General features: G+C 41.2%; 1 protein-coding gene across 2 annotated transcripts in view; it reads left to right on the top strand.

Annotated features, from left to right (window-relative positions):
• The first annotated feature begins 1,226 nt into the window (after positions 1 to 1,226).
• The window catches only part of LOC110980569 (ATP-binding cassette sub-family C member 4-like), a 33,218-nt gene continuing 13,189 nt past the window's right edge, over positions 1,227 to 21,255 (top strand). The window contains exons 1-11 of one of the 2 annotated variants that reach the window (XM_022237385.2): positions 1,227 to 1,473; positions 4,629 to 4,739; positions 11,610 to 11,730; positions 11,998 to 12,213; positions 12,362 to 12,451; positions 12,838 to 13,001; positions 13,138 to 13,263; positions 13,599 to 13,848; positions 14,095 to 14,466; positions 19,433 to 19,522; positions 20,176 to 20,367. In XM_022237385.2, coding sequence (XP_022093077.2) covers positions 1,316 to 1,473; positions 4,629 to 4,739; positions 11,610 to 11,730; positions 11,998 to 12,213; positions 12,362 to 12,451; positions 12,838 to 13,001; positions 13,138 to 13,263; positions 13,599 to 13,848; positions 14,095 to 14,466; positions 19,433 to 19,522; positions 20,176 to 20,367 — 1,890 coding nt within the window. In that variant the 5' untranslated portion in view covers positions 1,227 to 1,315. The remainder of the gene's footprint in view (positions 1,474 to 4,628; positions 4,740 to 11,609; positions 11,731 to 11,997; positions 12,214 to 12,361; positions 12,452 to 12,837; positions 13,002 to 13,137; positions 13,264 to 13,598; positions 13,849 to 14,094; positions 14,467 to 19,432; positions 19,523 to 20,175; positions 20,368 to 21,255) is intronic. The other variant, XM_087142642.1, reaches the window with a different exon arrangement.

Genomic DNA, 21,255 nt, shown 5'->3' with positions numbered 1-21,255 from the left:
TCTGTAAAATAACTTTTCGTCGAATACTTCTGCAGTTTTAGACACTGACACTGTGCATGCCTCTGTGATGTTATCCGGGAATACACAGTTCCGAGCCACCTTCTTTTCTGTTTTTCTGTTAAAATTTACCAATCCAGTATTGTTCATGCAAGAACATATTTCTGAAAATTTCTCAAAAACTGCCGCATTCTGGCTGGGAGTGTCCTAAAATTCAAAATGACATTTTGATCCTAATAAAATCTTTCAAAAGGACAGGAAGACAGACGCAAAGAGGGAATCAACCAAGCAAGGAAGAATGCTGGTATCAACAAGTGTTTTTAACGGAAGCACAAATAAATATTGAAAACAATGGGGAGTCTTTATCCAAATTCAAATTTACACTTTTAAAGGCGATACCTATGTTCAACCTAGTGCAGTTTTTGCTGCGCATGTGTTGCGTCTCTAATGGCAGAACTTCTGAGAACATCTGCTGAGAACATATAACGCACAAACATCGTAGAACGTCGCGGACGCTCTCGCGTGCATCTGAGTCGTACTCTCGCAAAGGCGCACTGTAGCGTGACGTCCATTGTACAAATACATGTAGGCACAACCTCGACTCTCAGGGCTGCGTGCGTGCTCCTTCACTAGCCCCTGATCGTGTTGAATACGAAAATGACTCCGGATGGCTATTCAAAATTAATATACATAGGCGTAAAGTCAATCGCATGCGATCTCCCGCACGTCGCACGTAAACCTGGAAACACACTAGGCCTAACTGAAACATCCCGGATAGTAGGATATTTAAATTATACAATATCATGGGGTTGAGATCGCGCAAGACATTGTGGGAGCCAACATGGCGCAGCAAGAACCTACCCATGGGATTGAGGTTGATATAGGCACTTTGTGATGAAGTCAGTAAAATAGGCCTTTGCTCGGTGATGCGTGTTAGACTGGGGGCTGGACCCCGTGAACGAGTGCCTACAGTCCGAGAAGACTCAATATGAAAACAATTTAATGGATACTGTTTAAGGACTAAATTTTAAGAGTGAAGTTTCATTATCTGAATTAATAATGCCCTTTTTTATTTCCAAAACGTAAAGGTTACTTACAGCTGTATACGCTTCACAAGCTCGAAAGCACTGTCTAGTTGGTATGTTCACTCATGAGATAAAGCGTGTACTGTATGTAAATAAGTGTAAGTTTTATGTGACGTGACCCAGAGAAACGAGTAAGCACAAGGGGTTAAACATGCAGTGTTATTGAAATGTGCACCGATTGCTTTCATGATCTGTCATAGTGTATTGTACCGCGGTTGTACAGACAAGCAATCATGGCTGTCCATGACGGTAAGCTTACTTCATCAGCAGCAGACAATAAGAAGTGCAACAGCGAGTCCCAGGCAACTGACCCATCAAGGGAATCATGCCAGAGCGGAAGACAGCCACATCCATTGCTGGGGGCTGGCCTATTCTCCCAAACATTCTTCACGTAAGTCCGAAAAGCGCCTGTTCCTGGTGCCATTGGACTTCCAAAAGTGGTTGCCTGCTCATAAAACGGTATTCAGTTCAGACAGTTGCCCTTGATTGGAAGATTTCCTCGTGAGTACTAATAAGTGGTTCAGCCACGAAGGAAGGAATGCCAACGGTAAACCCTTCCCACATCCTGCAATGTAGGATTTGGAAAAATGTTGAAAACAACACTTACTTTTTATCAAAAACTAATCACCCCAGACTACTGACTTGGTGAACTGGCTTACTGGTTTTGCAAAGCATAACAACGATGCTCCATTTCTGGTTCTGAGATTATTATTTTGTTTTTCTTCCATCGCTATTGCTTTCACGTCTACATTAAATTTGCACTGCCTGAGAAACTGTTAACTCATTACTGAAAACTTTGGAAATATTATACAATTCAATGGAAATACAGATTACTCAGTGAGTGTGAAATGGTGATGGTACTTTTCCATTCAGTGACACTTCGTCTCCACTTACTTCCAATCTTACTTGGAGTGTATAACAAAAATGTCCGGTAGGGGTTTGATACGCGTTCGTCCACGCGTATTGGACGTATCAGATGCACCTGGGTGATTCTGGGGCCCGTACGAACTTGCAGGTGGTTTGAAATTACGTAGGTATGTGTGCCAAGACTAGAGACTCGTTTGCTCTTAAAGGCCAGCCAGTGAATTTTATTCAATGCTTAATATAAAATTTACGGTGGTTAATGGCTGGGTTGTAGGTGGTAACGAAGACTTGTTTTCGCCGTTCGTTTCATCTTTGTTTATTTATTAGCCAATTGGTCGTTCAGCATGAATTTTGTGGCGTCTAAATATTCTTCTAGTGTTGCACTAGGTGTTAGCGTTGGATGCCAGGTTGATGGAGGTTTTGAAGGGATGGTGTTTTGGATTTGTTATGCATTGGAATACAATTCTTAGTTTTTGATTATATTAAAGCGTTTAGGTCACTATGGTTTTCTAAAGTGGACAGACGAACATTGCGTGTGTGAGTTGGAACCTCGTGTGTTTGAGTTGTGTTCCAGTTTCGAATGGTAGCTTGTGGAGACCCATTGCAAGAGAATCGATCGAAGAGGTCTCCACGAGGAATTTCTGAAGGTGGAAAGGTCTCAACAAAGATTTTACGAAACTGATATTTGGAAATTGCTCAAAAGATTAATGCGTAAGAATCTGTTGCAAATTGATGTGTTTCATATAAGCGACATTTGGTCAAAATTCCAGTCAAGAAGCGTGATTCTTGTTGAAATAAGAGCTTTTTGGAAACATTGTTTCCCACGCGACTGTATTAGTACACACATGAACAAAGCCATGTCTCCTCAAGGATGCAAATTTCTAAATACATGAACGTCGTGTGTTTGAGTTCAAACGTCGTGTTTGTAAATTGCAAATGTCGTGTTTGTGTGCAGGTGTGACATACATAGGGTGGACGTCTGCACAAACGAAGTCCACATAATGTAGGGTTGTGTGGACTAGCACACATCCACACAATGCACCCCCCCGAACACTTTCATAGGCAAATAAAGAGGAACAGTTTAGAAAGTCATCATCCAAAATTCAGCTCCAAGGAATTATCCTAATTGGAGAAAAAAGAGCATTTTCCTCAAGTTCCTTAACCGCAGGAGATCAAATAAATGAGCACACTTTGTTTGTAAAACAGGTATGTGTGAGTTTGAACTTTGTGTTTGTGAGTGATACGAGCCAATTTCATGGACCATTAGCATGATTTGTTTTTCCCCTTGCTAAAACAGGACTACTAACGAAATTGTTCATGTGTTGTATATTGCCTGAGAGTGGCGTTCAGCTGATGTTCACTAATTATAAAAAGTACATGGAGTTTTGACTGGTAACATGAGCAAGACAATACTGTGCTAAACATTTTTTTTTCTTAGCAGCTTCATGAAATTGGCCCTGTCCACTCACAAGCACGACGTTCAAACTCACAAGCCGGAAGTTCAAACTCAAACACAAGACGTTTGCCGGGGTTAGCAATAAGGTTGAGGCCTTGTTTTCCAAAATAATCTTTTCGGTTTGTGTTAGTGTTGCTTTGAATAGGTAGGTTATAAATGCTTTATTTTGTTCCGCTTACAAACATAGCCGAATGGATTTAGTTATCTTAAATTACCTCAATTTGGTAATTTGGATTGGTGGAGCAACGGTTCTTTTTCCGTTGACTGTGCGTTCTCTTCTTTTCTTTGTTTAGTTTTCTTTTGACCACTGCTTTGACTTTTGGTTTGAGAGTGATGAGAAATGTCGATGAATTTCAATAGGCATAAAGGTCAGGTTTGTACATGAGCCAACTTTACACATGTATGTTGCTCGCTGAACTGATGTGTTTACACATTCGATAAAAAAATGCCTTCATGGCATTGATAAATTCTGTCACTATAGAGACTTGATGACGAGTCGGTAGATGGTTGAGTTAGGTTGAATGGTTCGTTTCACCTCACTTGGTCGGTTTGTACTACCAACGAACCAGTCATGGTCATACAGCTTGGCTTTAACTCCCTACCTTACTATGTGAGTTTCACCCTAAATGTCCCAAGGTGTTCTCAAACTTCCAAACTGCAGAATCCTTTTAACGTTTGCTCTGTGGCACTTTCCAGGAATCCTCGGATTTAGCACAAAAATTAGTTTGTTTTCCCTTACTTTCTTTGGAGCCCCTTAATTCGAAAGTGGTAAGACCTGTGAAGTATTTTGAACGTAAGCTATCCAACAACAAAGAACAACTTCAAGTTTTGCTTCGTTCACTAAAAACGTTAGGGAACCCAGAAGAGTCTTCCTGATGTCAAATGTATTAATGTGGCTTATTGTTAACCGCAACAGACCTCCCTATTTGTACACTCTAAAAGCTCCACAATTGGATTCTGTCAGACTAAAGAGTAGGCCTATTAAACTACTCTTTGGGTCCTTTTTACCCTTTGACGAATCATTTGATCCTTCTCCTTAGTACCTTTTGACTCGTAGAAATGGTCATTTTCTCTGAGTATGGAAACTGATCTAAATGAGAGAAAAAAAAACCAGTATTGATACGGGTCGGGCCCCCCTGACCCATATCTGTGTCAGGTTGATCCCCAAGTTTTGAGCGTGAAGTAGCACAAGGAGTGATGCAGTCAAACCTTTATCTATTTTACAGCTGGATGTTTGGATTTTTCCGTCGAGGGTATAAAAGACCTCTCGTAGAGGAGGACCTGTATGATGTTTTGCCCGACCACTCTGCAGGTGTGTTAGTGAGTAAACTCGAAAGGTAAGGAAGCCTGGGCTAGCCCCATTTCTGGCAAGGGAATTCCTATAGCTTGCATAGCGATGAAAAGAATGACTTTGTATAATTTTCGATTTCGACGTTCAATGTCAATGAGTAACATCAAAAATTCCATTACTTTTGTTAATTTTACTGATCTCAAACAGCTTTTCATAAATGATTATTTTCCACATTTCATTTAAAATTCACTGAATGATTTCTTTTTATTTTGTGGCTGGCATACGTTTAACCAGCAAATGCAGTCTACTTTAATTGTGTATGTCACATTTCCACCTGTCACACAAGGGTGCTGAACACTTTTTCCCAACATGGCTGAATAAATGTAGTGACATAAAGTAGAGCTATGCTTGTTCCCGTTCCTCAGGCCACATGCCAACATGGTTGCAGCTGTAAAATTACTGAATTCAATATCTAGGACACATTGTTAAGTAGTGAAAGATTATACTTACCGGACTTCTGGTGTGATATTTCGTCAGAAATAAGTTGCTTTTCGTGCACCGTGTTGGGCATTGACCAGCGTGTGCCAACGTGACTGTATATATGCGTACATGTATCGCATGCGGTAGCAATACAAACCCGCAGCGTATAACGGCACCACTTCACTGCACCTACTATGTGTTTTCCTATTTTAGTCATCCCGATAGTGACTATGCACAATCGCCATAGAAGAGAACGCTTATCTACACCCAATAATAAACTGGGATGATTCAGACCAGGCAAAGGCAATCCACATTTTGAAACAGCAATGTGCCGTATGTTTCTCGGTCAAGGACGTCCACGTAGATAAGAGGGGGGACCACATTCTCCTTTTCATGGGTGCACCAGGCCTACGAATATACAACTTCTGGAGCTTGAATGAAGCAGATTAAAAAAAATCCAGAGCCAGTGTGGGAAAATTTCATGCAGCAAATTTGGCCCAAAGAGAACTTTCGACTAGCAAGGCTGTATTTACAAAGGTTTGCACGATGAGGCAGCGAAACTGTTGACGAGTTCCTGTCCCGTCTCAATACACGCAAACAAACGCGACTTCACAAATGATGGTGAGCTCCAAGATCGAGTCATTGAGCAGTTCATCGCAGGTGTGAGACATACCGGCTTACAGAAAGAACTCCCGGGCAAAGACAAAACCCTAACAATGCAGCAGACTCTTAAGTTAGGCCTTACTCATGAGGCATCGACAGCTGACCCAAGTTCAACCATCTGACCGCTCAGTGGATGCTGTCAGATCGAGACGTCAATGCCGTAACCGTGGAGGCACTCGCCCCTTCATGCGGAGAGAGTGCTTTCCAGCGTACACTACATGTCACAAATGTGGCAAAAAGAACCACTAGCAATCCGTCTGCAGATCTGGTTTGCGTAACAGCAAACAACGCAGCCGTTCCACATCCAAAGCAAGAGCCAGATCAACTCAACGCCTACAGCTAGACACGCTCCGTTTGAAGGACAAAATCTAGCCGTGATGTTCACTATATCTCCAATCCAGACCATCGACCAGTTTGACGAAATATTCATCAGTTCAATTGCCATGTCTCAGACCACCGTTACCTCGACACACGCGATGAGGCATATACATTCGTAGATGTGAAGCAAGACAAAAACACTTGTCAAGCTGCAATTCAAAGTCGACACAGGTGCAAGGGCAACACCCTGCCCCTTTGCATGTACCGTCTCATGTATCTAGATAGACTCACTGCCGACGGTTTCCCCAAACCACAGTTTGTATCCTGCCAACACACCATATTACACGTCTACAACGACACGAAGATCACCCAGCATGGGCCAACAACACTAGCCTACCGATATGACCAGATTGAATGGAGTGAGGCAGAATTCTTCATCGTAAGCCCAAGGCTCAGCAATGCTTGTACTGCCCACATCACGACAACTTCAGCTCATTACCCTACACTGTGCAATTACCACCCCACAGTGTTCCCCTATCGACTCAACAAAGGCGCTACTTCAGTAGTATCCTTAATAGTTTGACAGAATTTGCAATTTTATAGGCGCATACCATATTGTTCTCAAAGATGAATCCCAATCCACTATCTGTGCCACTCGCAAATGCCCCATAAAGCTGAAAGATGAGCTGAAAGCAGAGTTAGACAACATGGAGTAACAAAGCGTAATTAGACGTGTCATAGAGCCAACCAACTGGGTGAGCAAAGTCTCCAGGCGTAAAAATGGCAGATTCTGAATTTGCCTTGATCCCAAAGAATAGAACAACGCAATCAAAACCCACAAGTCTCCCACCATAGAAGAAATTACCGATAAGTTCTCAGGTGCGCATTTCTTCAGTAAAATAGATGCAAAAAATTGGTACTTTTCAGTGCAACTTGTTGAGGACAGTTCCCTACTCACAGCTTTCAACAGCCCCTTTGTTCTTTATCGTTACCCGAGATTACCCTTTGGGCTAGTGATGGTCAAGACGTGTTCCAGATGCGCATGGACCAGTTTCTCAAGTCATGCCCCGGCACAATCGGCATTGCAGATGACATTGTGGTATTCGGTGCAACAGAGTATGAGCACAGTCACAATCTTTGTCATTTGATGAAGGCAGCCAGCCTGTTCGGGTTGATGTTCAACAGCGCGAAATTTGCAATCAAAACTCAGAACGTAAAGTTTTTTGGCATGATGTACGACAAGCATGGTGTGCATCCGGACCCTGAAAAGGTTCGTGCCATCAAACAGATTAGACCCCCTCAAGACAAGATAACGCTCCAAGAATTCCTTGGCATAATGACCTATCTCAGTCCCTTCATTCCCCACTGGTGACCTACGAGTTCTGGCCATCCACTAATAATGACTTCCTTCAGCTTCGTGAGGGTTGTGTCTGAGACAGTGCGTTATTGCCGTGTATGCAGCCTGGGTTGAGCGAACCTGACAACTGCCACATATACAGGGTATCCCAGAAAAAAACAAACCCTGAGGAAAGGGGTTAATATGCCCAAACCATGGGATATGATTATAATGAATAAGGATCTCCGAAAAGTAGAAGTAGTATTCTTTCTAATGATACCTTGATGGTATCCCTCCTGTCATGCATGTCTGAACACCATTGTCTTGAAAATGGGACATCCGAACTCAGTTGTAACACAGGTCGATGTGGTCGTCATTTGGAACTGGGTTGCGGGACAGGGTGTCTGGCAATAACATCTGTTTACCAGGACGGGAAATGACCTTGACGTCACAGGGTTGGAGACGAAGGAGCATGCGTTGAAGTCTTGGAAGAGCCCACTTGAGTGATTTCTGATGAATCATCTCCAAGGGATTGTGGTCACTCTCGACAGTGAAGCTACTGCCGTAGATATAGGTGTGGAGAACCGGGCCAAGGGAAGGGGGGCGGAGGAAAAGGGGGTGGAGCTGGCACGCAGGTTCACGAGTATACGTATGTGCAACCAGTGTTCAGCTCTCTTCCCTCCAGTGGGTTTATTGTATGCAATAGTCAGGCCCGAGACTGGGGCTACTTGTAAAGAGTCAGGCAGGCGGAGCCAAAACCCGCGTTTTGGGGCGACATTTATGTGCCCGTGTAGTACAGTCGGACCCTTCGAAAAAACTAAAAGTTGATACTTGGCCGCCAAACCTCGGAAATTTACAACAGAAAGAACATCAATGAAAAATAAACAAATGTTATTACATTTCGAGGTCCTTGGCCCATATTTTCAATTATTAGAGCTTAAAATGAACTACACGTACTAAATTAAATATCATTGCACAATGTTTTCCGGACAACCAGCTATGAACAGAAACTAAGGACGACAAGGAAAGACATGAAACAGATTAAAACGGTATCATTGGATCCCCTACATAAGTGTAGAATCGCTCGCGTCCAAGCACTGCGGTACCACAAGGAGTTCACGCTCTATGTAGACGTATCTCTGTTATGTCTCGCTCAGGGATTGTGATGCAAAGGTGGCTGCCCTGCCATCCCGAGTCAGGGCTGCTCCTATGCCTCTGCTTGATGCATCGACTTGGATTGTGGTTTCTTTCCAGGGACTGAAGAAGGTAAGTATTGGATAGGTACAGATGAGATATTTGACCTTCTCGAACGTCGTTTGGTGTGAAGGAGACTAGACGAAATCAGCATCATTTTACAGTTACCCAAAGCTCTCCATTCCTATTGAACTTTCCGAGACGACCTTGCTGTAGAAGATGGGTTAATTGTTAAAGGGGAATCCATCGTTATCCCTGCTACACAGCAGCTACACGTTCTCTCCCAGACAAAGCTAAAAGCGAAAGGCTGTGTCTACTGGGTTGGCACAACAAGTGACATCGAATCATTGGTCAAGAACTGTCAAACTTGTCAGCACTTCCAAAGAGCACAACCTCTGAAACTCTACTTCAACACGCTTATGACCATGGCAAGTTGTAGGTATGGACTTGCTCTCCTCCTAAGGTGAGAATTTCCTGATCAGTGCTGACTACTATTCACAATTCCCACTCATCAGAAACTTTCCATGCCCTTGCACCAGATTAGCAGTCATAACAGCCACCAAGCAAATCTTTACTGAACTTGGCATCCGAGAACGAGTCGTCAGTGATAATGCACAACACTACGATTCTACAGACATTTCTCTGAAATCTGGGGCTTCAGCCACATCACTTCTTCAACTCACTACCCCCGGTCCAACGGTTTCATCGAAAGAACCATACAAAATGTGAAAAACACACTGATGAAAGCCCGATCCAGTGGTGGTGGCATGCAGATGGCATTGCTCTGCATCCGTACAACTCCTTGAGATCACAAGATCCCTACCTCAGCGCAACTCCTCTACAACAGAAAAGTTCGTGTCATATCCTACCTGCAAGGATCAGAAATACCTTAACCTCGCGGAATGAAATTCATGACCGTCTCCACCAGCACCATGTCAGCCAGGAAAAGTACCAAGACAGACGTGCCACTGACCTCACACCACTCAAGATTGGCCAACCAGTCTCCATTCGCAACTCGATATCCGGCCGATGGACAACAACATCCATAAAGGAATAATACACTGAGCCCTTGATCTTACATAGTGTATACTCCGAATGACAGCATTCTACGTCGCAACCGTACACACATCCGTGACCTAGAGCCAGTCAAGAAGACAGTGACCTTCGCATACCAGTGATTACCCCATTTTATTATTAGCCGGTAGCATGTCCTAGATATAAAATAACAAATTGGTAAAGAATAGCTCATGTGTTTGTCATTATCGCCTTCAGAGCACGTCACTAATTTCATAATCAGATACGTTACCATTTTTTCGAAACGACAGAAAGACTTAACATTTGAGGAACATGCCCTTTGAACTTGCCCACAGACTGGATCGAACTGGAAATTATATTGTACATATGTCATAAATCTAATAAGTTTTGAAAAAACTAGAACTGGTAGCCCCAGAATTCCATGTGTTACGTATGTGTACCACCAGATACGTTGCATATTTTCCCTTTCCTCGTGAGACACGCAATGGCATCTGACCTCAACATGTATACCACTCAACAGTGTGTTGGATGACGACAACTCAAGTGGTAGAAGAAATAGGTAGGGTCACAGATTTTGTCAAGGGAAGCCTATTTCAACATAAGCGGGACACATACGTTACACCAGATACGTTACTGATTACGCCGAACTCTTCGTGTAAATTGTAGGCTGACTTCAACAAAAATGAGATACATGTAATGTCATCAATTCCCGGTTTTCTACACGTGTAAAAGGTCCTTGCACATGTGGATCATAGTGCATATGCTTTCCGAGAAGGATTGTATATTGTGTGCTGAAGTTGTGCCGAATAACCTTGAAGTCATGGTGAAAGCAATGTACAATTTTTATAGTAAAATATGGAACCTGTAGAATTTATAGATGAAGATTTTTAATAGGTAGGTAGTTGTAATTTCACAAAAGCTTTATAACATATGAAACCATCGTTGTTGTTTTACATTGAATATCTCACTGTAGTAACGTATCTGATCAGCTTGCAACTGTTTCAATATCCAAAAGATGATTTTGTTGTCAGAATCAACGAAATTTGTTAATTTAGTCTGCCTGTCACAATATGTACCAATGAAATTCATATCTACTTAAATATCCCCCAAATCATATTTAAAAATATGAATTTCTGGAAGTAGACTTACGGTAACGTATCTGCTCCCCTAAGGCGTTTTGGAAGGCCTAACTTCAATTAATAGTTATTCTCAAAAGATTGTTATTTAAAAATCTCCTGTGTATTATTCTGAGTATTCATATAATGCAATAATGTGTAACATAGAATGACGAAATGGAGATCATTCCCGCTGTGTGAAACAATGCAAAAATGACTTTTACTGGTTTTTAAAATCGTTGATATTTGGCTTTATTCTATGTAGGGTGTAAACATTTTTAGTTTTTGACGATGCCTTTGCCGAATGAGGAGTGTACACCTCTCAATAACATCACTATTATGATTGACTACAGCAGGTATACAGCTCACTCTCAGGGCATGCATAACACTTCTGTTTCTCAGACTGGGGATATGATACTTAACACAGTTACTGGAGACCTCTGTTTGATAAAACCACACATTCCATAAGTTCAGGCACTTGTTAATCTGTGTTTTGAGGGATTTTAACTTAAGTCGAGGGGTCGTGGGGTCGAAGAATTTTTGCGGGTCGAAGGGCATTTAGAACAACCCATTATCTTATCAACCCACACCTCAATCTGAAAAAGAACAGGTCATCATAGTTACATTTCAAAATAGAGATACACCAACACCCGTTAGACCTACAATATTCCACTCCCTGACAAAATACGAAGATTACATTATCATTCTTTTGTGGTCGTGCTATTTTGATTTTCTTCAAGTTCATAATTGCCACTGATTTGCTTTGTTTTCCCAGTGAATGGAATAAAGAATTGAACAAAAGTAATATCACAGGGAGATCTCCGTCCCTCCCGTGGGCGTTGTTCAGGGTATTTGGTGTGAAGTTTATGCTCTACAGTTTTCCCGCTTTCATTGAGGTAAACACTGGGATATCTTTTAATTTTACTCAAAGGGGCGCTCTTTAAAATTAAATACATTTCCATGGATAAAGCCTAACTTTGGAATATTTGCAATTACTTTTTGAGGTAAAAAAATACTTTAGTAACTGGAATCTTTTTGTTTAAAGGAAAGAGTAGAAAACATAGCCTGATAAATGTATTTTTTATATCTGCCCCGGATGTCATCAGAACAGATAGATATTCAGTATCTGATAGTACGATTCCCGTTATGCGCACTGTCCGTAGGAGGTCATCCTGAAGATGGTTCAGACGGTCATGTTGGCCCGTCTTATTTTGTACTTCTCAACCGACCTCGTGTCAACCAATGAGGCCTACTTGCAAGCTGTCGGTCTCTCGTTGACCTCCCTGGGTTTCGTTGTTGTCCACCACTATTCTTTCTTCGGATTCGGCTTGACGGGGATGATGATCAGAACAGCTTGCTCGGCCCTCGTCTTCAGAAAGGTAGTAGGTCCTTCTTTTTCAACTCTAGTTGGCATGCCTTTTAGCCCACTTAAGTCTGACACGTTTGTCAAGTACGGATACGATGATTTCAAAATTGGACTTATTGTGAATTTTGGCAGAATCCTAACAGTGAGCTTTTATTTTGAAGGCCCTAAAACTCAGCAATGTTGCACTTGGAGAAACCGCAGTTGGTCAGCTAGTGAACATCCTCTCCAATGACGTCAACAAATTTGATCAGGCAAGTGTGAGAAGTGTTTCATTGATTGTCCATACCGTGTGGCCCAGCCGCTCGGATGGCATGCCCCGTCTAATTTAGAGTTCCATTAGCAAACAGAATGTCATGAGTAATATCCCAATCGAGCCCGCTTGTAATTTCAATCCAAACAATGAGCCAGCTCGGTACTCCAGCAGCGAAAAAGAGGTCTTTCTGACATGCGTGCGAAGTCTGCCCTATCACCGCGGCTCTCCGCGGATTTGCGCATGTGCTTACTTCTCTGTCATTTGTCATTCATATTAATGCAGGGTTTTCTTTTAGAACTTACTGGTTTGCTTTACCGTTTCGTTTCAGGTGATTCTTATCATTACCAATTCTGTCAGAATCTATATAATGTATCTGTTTGGCAGGTCTTTTTGTTCCTAACTTACCTGTGGATAGCACCAATCCAGCTGACTGTGATGATCGTCTTGTGCTGGCGAGAGATTGGAGTTTCCTGCTTGGCAGGTATCTCCGTCATAATCTTGATGGCGCCCTTTCAAGTTTATACTGGGAAGCTGTTTTCTAAACTCAGGTGAAGACCAAGTATCTTCCTTGTCAAGACATATTTGCTTGTTTCTGGATGACTGTGTCCATTTTAAAATGTGTGAGTTTTTACCTTTAAGAGAAACCCCACTCTTTCCCCATTTCTCCCTATCCCCCTCCCCCAGATCCAAGACAGCCTTGTTATCGGATGCAAGACTCCGTGTCATGAATGAGGTGATATCAGGGATGCGTGTCATCAAGATTTTCGCCTGGGAACAAGCCTTTGAGAAACTAGTCACTGAAAGACGACGGTAAGATGATCGTCAGGGTATACAGAATGAAGAAAGGAAGAAAAGCTTTCTGATCGTTTCTAAATTTAGTTACAGGTGTTGTTCACGGAGGGTATCGTTATTTGTTACTAATTAGGAAAATTATGTACCGGTGGGAACCCTTTGAAAACGTAGGTGGCAAAGGGAACAACAGGACAAGCACGGTTATTGGTGGTTTCACTGTGAAAAGGTAATTTCCTGAAGACAGCCATTGATGATTGATCTATATATTGTTACACGTCTTCATCCAACCATCTTCTAATGAGATAATCTGCTATTTTGTTTCACTGCAAGTCTCGTACTGTTTCGGTCCGCAGTGAGGAGATACGCAAGATACTGCACACCTCTTACTTACGCGCAGTAATCTATGCCTTCCTGATCGAGGGCGCCCTACTGACCACATTCGTAACGTTCCTGGTCTACGCATCGCTTGGTAACCCTGTCACGTCGTCCAAGGTGTTCCCGGTTCTCTCGCTCCTCTACAGGACCCGAACCTGTCTGTGCGAATACTTCCCGCTAGGCTTGATTAACAGGGCGGAGGGACTCGTCTCCATGCTTAGGATTCAGGTAAGGACAAAGAATAATAACCCTGAAGATGAGGTGATGAAGGGCCATAACTCGACCATGACGTCAAACTAGTTTTAATCCATATAAATATCCAAGTTCTAGAAATCTTGGGTGTTCTTGGTCAGAATCTGGACCACAAGGTCACACACAGATATTGTTTTTCAAAGTTCAGTTATACGTCTACAGAGGTATTACATTTCATTAAACAGCTTGATATCAACATTTTTTACTTTTATTGATAACCAGAAATTCCTACTCATGGGAGAGATTGAGAGACATGCCAGTGAGGCCAGTGTAGAAAATAACGCCAATGTTCAGAGGGGAAACCCCGCAATTACGTTGGACGAGACTGCTGCAGAAGGCACTGTTGCTGACAGGGAAGCTAGCAATGCGAGCGTCACGGAAGTTTGGACGGGTATCTCACAACGCCTGGATCGAGAAGCACGAGTACATAGCATGGGCTGTCTGATTGACCCCAAAAGCGATCAGGTGATCAGAGGGTACGTTGGACCTGCTGGAATCCACGAGGAAGAGGATCTAAGCAAGCCTGAACCTTTGGCAGACAGGAAAGACTGGAAAGGGATTGTTATGAGGAATGTGTACGCATCGTGGAATAAGGTACCTGTTTTTAAATCTATATGTAACTCATTCCATTCTATGAGCTTTTACGAATAAAAAATGTCCAGTGACCATCCTCTGTTGCACTTCATCGTGTCCAATCATTCCAGCTTAAATCAACTCAGTGAACCCCAGAAGCAACAAACATAAGCTGCACATTTGGTTTAGCAAAGTTTTCGAAGATGAGTTCTTGATTTGTTTTATTCATAGCTTTTTCAGCGTTCCTTTGACAACATTTGTTTATTTTCACTTTCATGCATTTGCAGCTGTTAAATAGGCCCCTTCAAATCCCAGAATAAAACATAAATGACCCAAACCATATTATGGGAAAGAAAAGATGAGGTCGTGAATCAAACTTGTGTTTTAGCCTCCCCCCCCAAAAAAAATCCACAGTACTAATAAAAGGAACATGGTTGTGAACAACCCCGGAGCTATTTCGGGAATTTTTTTTCATCTTTATCATTTTTGAAAACAAATCAATTTGTAAGGGAAAATTTCATTTAATTAGTCTAAAATTCTCACAGTAATCTGCTGGCGAACCACTGGTAAGATCGATAAAAGTGCAAGGTGAAAAAAACCATGTGCGACCTATGGAGGAAACTGTAACTACTGTCATGTAACTCCAGATGACAGGACCTTGAGGATTTTTATTTTAACAGCCCTTGGGTTGATGGACTACCTATGCTACCAAATCAAATCACTCAGATGTATGAGTGCAGCAGTTTTCGACTTCAGAAAAACGTGGACAAAATGTATGGAGAAAAACTGCAGCTATGAAAGTCATGTCACGTGATTTGCATTTATATTGAAAAAAAATATGATGAAACATTATTCGATATTTCTTTGTTTTGATGCTTGACGCCTTGGTATATAATCGAACGAAGAGGGAAAGAAAACTACGATTTCCCTTTCGTTCTCATAGTAATCGTCTACCGAATTCTGGACTTCTCTCATTAAAATGATATTGCGTAGTAGAAAAACGTGTACAAAATCTATGGAGAAAACTGCAACTTTAATCTCATGTGACGTGAGCCCAATGAAGTCAATTTTGTCCTGGGCCCCTTGTCCATGGTGGACTAATCGTGTATATAAATGGATAAGTCAGATTGACCAGAATGCCAAAGACCGGCTGCTGAAAAACGCGTACAAAACCTATGTGGGAAAATTAAATATCCCCAAAAATCAATTTAAAGTTAGTGATGACGTCATCATGACCCCATAAAATAAGCAAACTTCTTTTATCAGGGTCTCTGTTGGCTGTAACTTTAATGACGATCAAACATCGGGGAGTTACTAAAATAGTGACTTATTAACGTGTACATCATAAATCAGGTGATGACGTCATCATAACGTCATCCCTTTGGAACAATTATTGAATCATGGTCTTAGCTGGCTATCACTTGGATAACGATCAAGCATCACGAAGTTACCATGATGGTGGCTTGAAAACATGTACAAAGTCAACGGGCTGGAAACACATATGCGAAAAAACACGTAGATGTCACGTGATTTGCGTTTAAACTGAAAGATTATTATGAAATATTACTTGATATTTTAACTCTTGGGTATATTGGTAATCGAACAGATAGGAAAATTTAGTCTTTTTTTTTCATTCTGGTAGAAATTCTCGGTCGAAGTTGAGGACTACTCACTCATTAAGGTCGACAATAGAGTGTAGTATAAAGTGTACAAACTCTATGGAAAAAATCTAATATTCAAAATTCAATAATAAATCAGGTGATGACGTCGTCATCACATCAGGTCAACATTTGTCTAAAGCACTGCTGTTTTGGGATATCAGCAAGGTTTGAACCGAATCAAACATGTCCTTCACGACATATAGTGATTTGAAGAGTGTTTCTTTAAGGTCACGTGACATGTCATCTGATGACGTCCTCACTGCATGATGTCAATATTCATCTTTAACACTTCCCTTTCTAAAATCTGCCATTTTTCAACCCAATCGGGTGTGCGCCTCAGGAGATATAGTGCTTTAAATGTTGCACTTTTAATTTCACGTGACTTGTCGACTGATAACATTGTCACTACACGAGTTTAAATCCCGTTTATAAACCTTCCCTTTCTATCCGCAAGGTTTCAACCCAATCAGCAGTGTACAAAACAAGATGCGATACAAAACATTATTGTTATTGCGGAGAGAGCAAAGATTAGAGATTGAAAATAGTTTTTTTTATTTACCTTTTGACGTTCCGTACAATGCGATCTGCTCTCAGCTCCACGTGCTTTGCAATTTTCCATCTCCTGAGCATATGCCCTACGCACTGGCACAGTATGCAAATGGATTTTCGACTTTGCAAATATAGTAAGGGGGATTTTGCCGCCGATGTCTTAGCTTTCATCTACTGAACAATTCGCGCGTAAATCTGTTTTGATCGATTGTTTTACCGAGTTTTGAAATTGGCCCCAAATTTCACAAAGATTATCATCAATTTCATGCGATTCGGACAAACTTCGCCACAGACATCTACTCGAAATTCATTTTTCAGAATTTTAAAGCTGTCACTAGAGGGCTCTCGACAATTACGTGACGTCCTCGGGAGATGATTTGAAGAATACTATATTCCAACAGACAAACACTGTTGAAAACAACTGGATATCTATTAACACTTTTAAAAAATAAACTTACTTCCGGTTTCGACCTGAAGGAAGGGTCACGTGACTTAACCCACGCGATATGAATTGAAGACCAAATAATACTTTGCCACTTACTGCAAACAGAATTTTGCTGGAGGCCAAAATTGATTTTATATGGATGTTAACAATTTATATAACATTTTATTGTAACAACATTAACGTAATATTTTAATATTGAAATCACTCGATGACGTCATCACGACGTGATTATTTTAGTAATATTTTTCCTGCTAGGTCTTTCCTTGGTGTAACTCTGATGACGATCAAAGACAGGAAAGTAGCGAAAATGGTGCCGTGAACACTTGTACAAAGTGAAGGGACAAAAATAAATATTGAAAATCAGTAATAAATCACTTGATTACGTCATTGCAACGTCTTTCTTTTGGGACCATCTATTCATAAGTGTTGATCGTTGACGTAAAATGATGAATATCATCCAAGGTTGCCCAATTACCAAAGTTGTGACTAGAAAAACATGCACAAAACAAAAGGGACTTGGGTCAGAAGAAGAAGAAAAACTAGAGCTCATTTGTATGTTTGCCAATGATACACAGAACTTTTAGCATTCTTTTTGTAAATGTGAATTATTATGTCCTCATCACATGAGGTAATGTTTCGTCTGTAAACTTCCTTTTGAAGTTACTTGCAAAATTTCAGCCCGGCGGGACATGTACTTTTGTAGATATAGGACTCACTTCCCTTTCTACTTATTTGCAGAGTTCCAACTCGATTGGACATCAGGAGATATAGGGCTTTTAGGAGTGCATCTTTGATGCCACGTGACTTTTTATGATGACATCATAATAACATCAGGTCAATCTTCGTCTACAGCACATCCTTTTGTAGTCGTCTGCAAGATTTCAACAAAATGTGACTTTCGTCGATACAAGGCTTTGTTGTTTGCACATCGAATGCAATGTCACGTGACGTCTGATTATGCCATTATGACGATTCGGCTCGTTCACCCTGTCTAACATGTGGTGTAAGAGTGATCACCTAATGTAATTATAACCAGTCAGGTCAATAGGAATGCCGAAGTCTGGCTGTTGAAGAAACGTATACAAAACATGTGGAAAAAATTTAAATAGTCAAAAATCAATGAAAAATCACGCGTTGACGTCATTATGACTTTGTAAACTTGGAGAGTGTTCTTGTATCAGGGTCTTTGCTACTTATAACTTTGATGACGACTGGAGATTGGAACAATGCCAAAATGTTGCTTCAAAAACGGGTACAAAGTGAATGGGCTAAAAACCCCGATCCTTTTTGGTGGAGTACGAGTCAAAAAAATCACATAATGACGTCATCATGATGTCATGAATTTGGCCAATTTATGGTACCATGGTCTTTGTTAGCTGTAGCTTTGATAACAGTTGAGATTCGGCAAGTTACCAAAATTGTGCAACAAAAACGTGTACAAAGTCAAAGGGCTAAAAAACCCAGACAGCCTTCTATTGAGTTCCATGTGATTTGCATATGGGTTACATTTTTTTTCAAAAAATTACTTCATATTTTGCACTTAAGGTATATTTGCAAGCAATTGAAAAGCAATAAAAACACGATTTCTCTTTCGTTCCTAAAGTAGTCCTCGACTTAAGTGGAAAACCCACAGTCAGTCATTCAGATCTATAACAGCGCGTAATAAAATCCCTATGGAGAAATACTGCACCTTTAATCTCATGTCACGTGACCCTTGATCATGTAGTTATGACAATTTTGTTCTAGGACCCTCTTCACGTGGTGAGTGAGAGTGTGCACAAACATGAATTAGATTTTCCAAAGTCCTGAAGTCTGGCTGTTGGAAAACGTGTACAAAACCTGAAACCTAATAAACGAGAAAGTGATGACGTCATTATGACGTCATAAATTTTTGCATTGAGTCACGGACTTTAACTATAACTTTAATGACGATTGCATATCGCCAAGAAGAAGAAGAAGAAAGGTCAAAATTTGATGATATGAAATTCTTACGCTTTAAATTCCAGTGTCCATTCTGGTCAGGTATGCAGTCAGACACTGGTAAGGGAAAATAAACTCAGTGTTTGCTTTACAAAACCTGGACTGAAATAGGTATATCCAGCACGATATGTGGCAAAGGGGGACCCCCTAATGTAATGGACAAACCTGTAAGTCTGAAACGAATTCCACATACCGCGCATCAAATGAAAATAAGGTGATTGAATTGGTTACCCTCCACTTCATTTTTGATCCTTAATAAGTATTTTTATGGTTTAAGAAAGGTGCATTTTACATTAGGCCTCTTTTAATATGAAGATCTAACCCCTCTTTGAATACACTTTCTTCAAACAAGAATGTCAGCAATAGTGTACTTCAAAACATCAGTTTTTGCGTTAAGCCTGGAGAGCTTCTGGCAGTAATTGGTCCCGTTGGATGTGGAAAGGTGAGTTACAAAAGTGGGTCCAAGTAGAGAAAAAAGGAATTTGTGAATTTAGCTATATTAATTTAGATAAGAGAAATACTTGGCCAAAGATCTGTACCATTTTAGTTGATTTGAGTTAAGTTTAGCCACGATGTCTTGCAGCCTAGTGGCTGAATTGCACATCAATTATATGATCAGAATAAACAAATAACATCAAAATTTATTATCAAAATAACAAAAAACTTTACAAACATAGAATACTTTTATTGCGTTCATTATATTAAAATACAAACAACAATGACAGACAATGGGACACTCATAAGCCAATTCTTTGGCTTGTTTTACTAGGAACTGATCCGGAACTGTATGCCACACGTAATACCTGAACAGCTCTACCATAGGAAAGTAGATCTTTACCTTTTCGGAAGTCTGTATGCGTCTAGAATAGGACAACATAACTGCATGACTAACAAGTGACCCCTACCACACACCATTCCTTAATATTCTGATATCTTGCTATCCGCATTGTTGAAGTATGAAACGAAGGACCCTTTGTTGATATCGAGATGCAATATATTTATAATTATGCAAAGGTGTATACGTTTGAAAGGATCAGGTATGGGGTTTCCATTTTCATTATGCCTACTTGGTTTATTTCTGGATTCCCGTGTCAGTCTTCCCTCTTGATGACCCTGCTGGGTGAGCTTCCTACTGTATCAGGAGTCAACAACGTGAATGGTCAGGTGGGCTACGTGGCCCAGCAGCCCTGGATCCTGTCCTGCTCACTTCGGGACAATATCCTTTTCGGGAGTGGGTACGAGCCAACCAAGTACAAGCGAGTTATTGGGCAATGTGCGCTCACCAGGGTTAGTGCAGAGAAGACTGGAGCCACTTTTCAAATCCTAGTATTGTATAATGCTTTGCTTTACTCTCAAATCGTTTGTTTTAATGAAATCAACAACATCTATTTGACAAATTGTGGAGGGCCTGATGTTTCAATCCTTGCACAATCTTTCTCAAAGGCAAAATGAAAATTTGTCAGCACAAACAGGCAAACGGGGAATCAACCAAGCATGGATGAATGTAAAATGACAAAAGGAAAGGTCAAGAAAGCTGCAGGCTGGGTAAAGGGGACTGCATGAAAGGGATGGTTGAGCAACAAAGGGATAGATGTAAAAAAAAATACAATGGAACGAACTGGACCACGCGTGTGTGGGGGAGGTATAATTTCCTGGCAAAAGAGAGGGAAAGGAAAGAATGTTTATTAGTAGTTTCCGTCTTTGATGTTCAGGCCATGGGGTTGTATGGTGAGAGTGTTGAAGTGAGCAGCATCTTTGTGCCCAAGTGATTCTATGCCCTGTAGGGTTATGTCAGACATAGAATGGTTAGGAAAGTTGTAGTGGTGGCCCACAGGGGTATCTAGTCGTTTTGTGTTGACCTTAGATATGTGACCCTATAAACGCTTCTTGAGAGTGTTCTTAGTCTCTCCAACATAATGAACATCGCACACCCTGCAAGAGATAGAATATGTGGCAGTAGAAGAGCTACAACTGTTAATGCCTTTGGTTCTTTGGGTGGTGCCGGGGGATTGTCCAGAGAATGTGTCTGATTCCAGGAAATGGTTCTGGTAAGCAACACATCTCTTAATATCACATTTGAACGTGCATTGCTAGGAGTGGGGTATCCAAGGGGGCACCTGTGCCCGAACGATAAGGTCCCGTAGGTTGCGAGGACACCTGTAGGCCACAATTAAG

This window comes from Acanthaster planci, linkage group LG10 (assembly GCF_054643075.1).
Source record: "Acanthaster planci isolate LZ-2023a linkage group LG10, COTS_SCS, whole genome shotgun sequence".
In the NCBI taxonomy this organism is placed as follows: domain Eukaryota; kingdom Metazoa; phylum Echinodermata; class Asteroidea; order Valvatida; family Acanthasteridae; genus Acanthaster; species Acanthaster planci.
The sequence above is the reverse complement of the archived record's forward strand: the minus strand, read 5'-3'. Positions and strand labels throughout refer to the sequence as shown.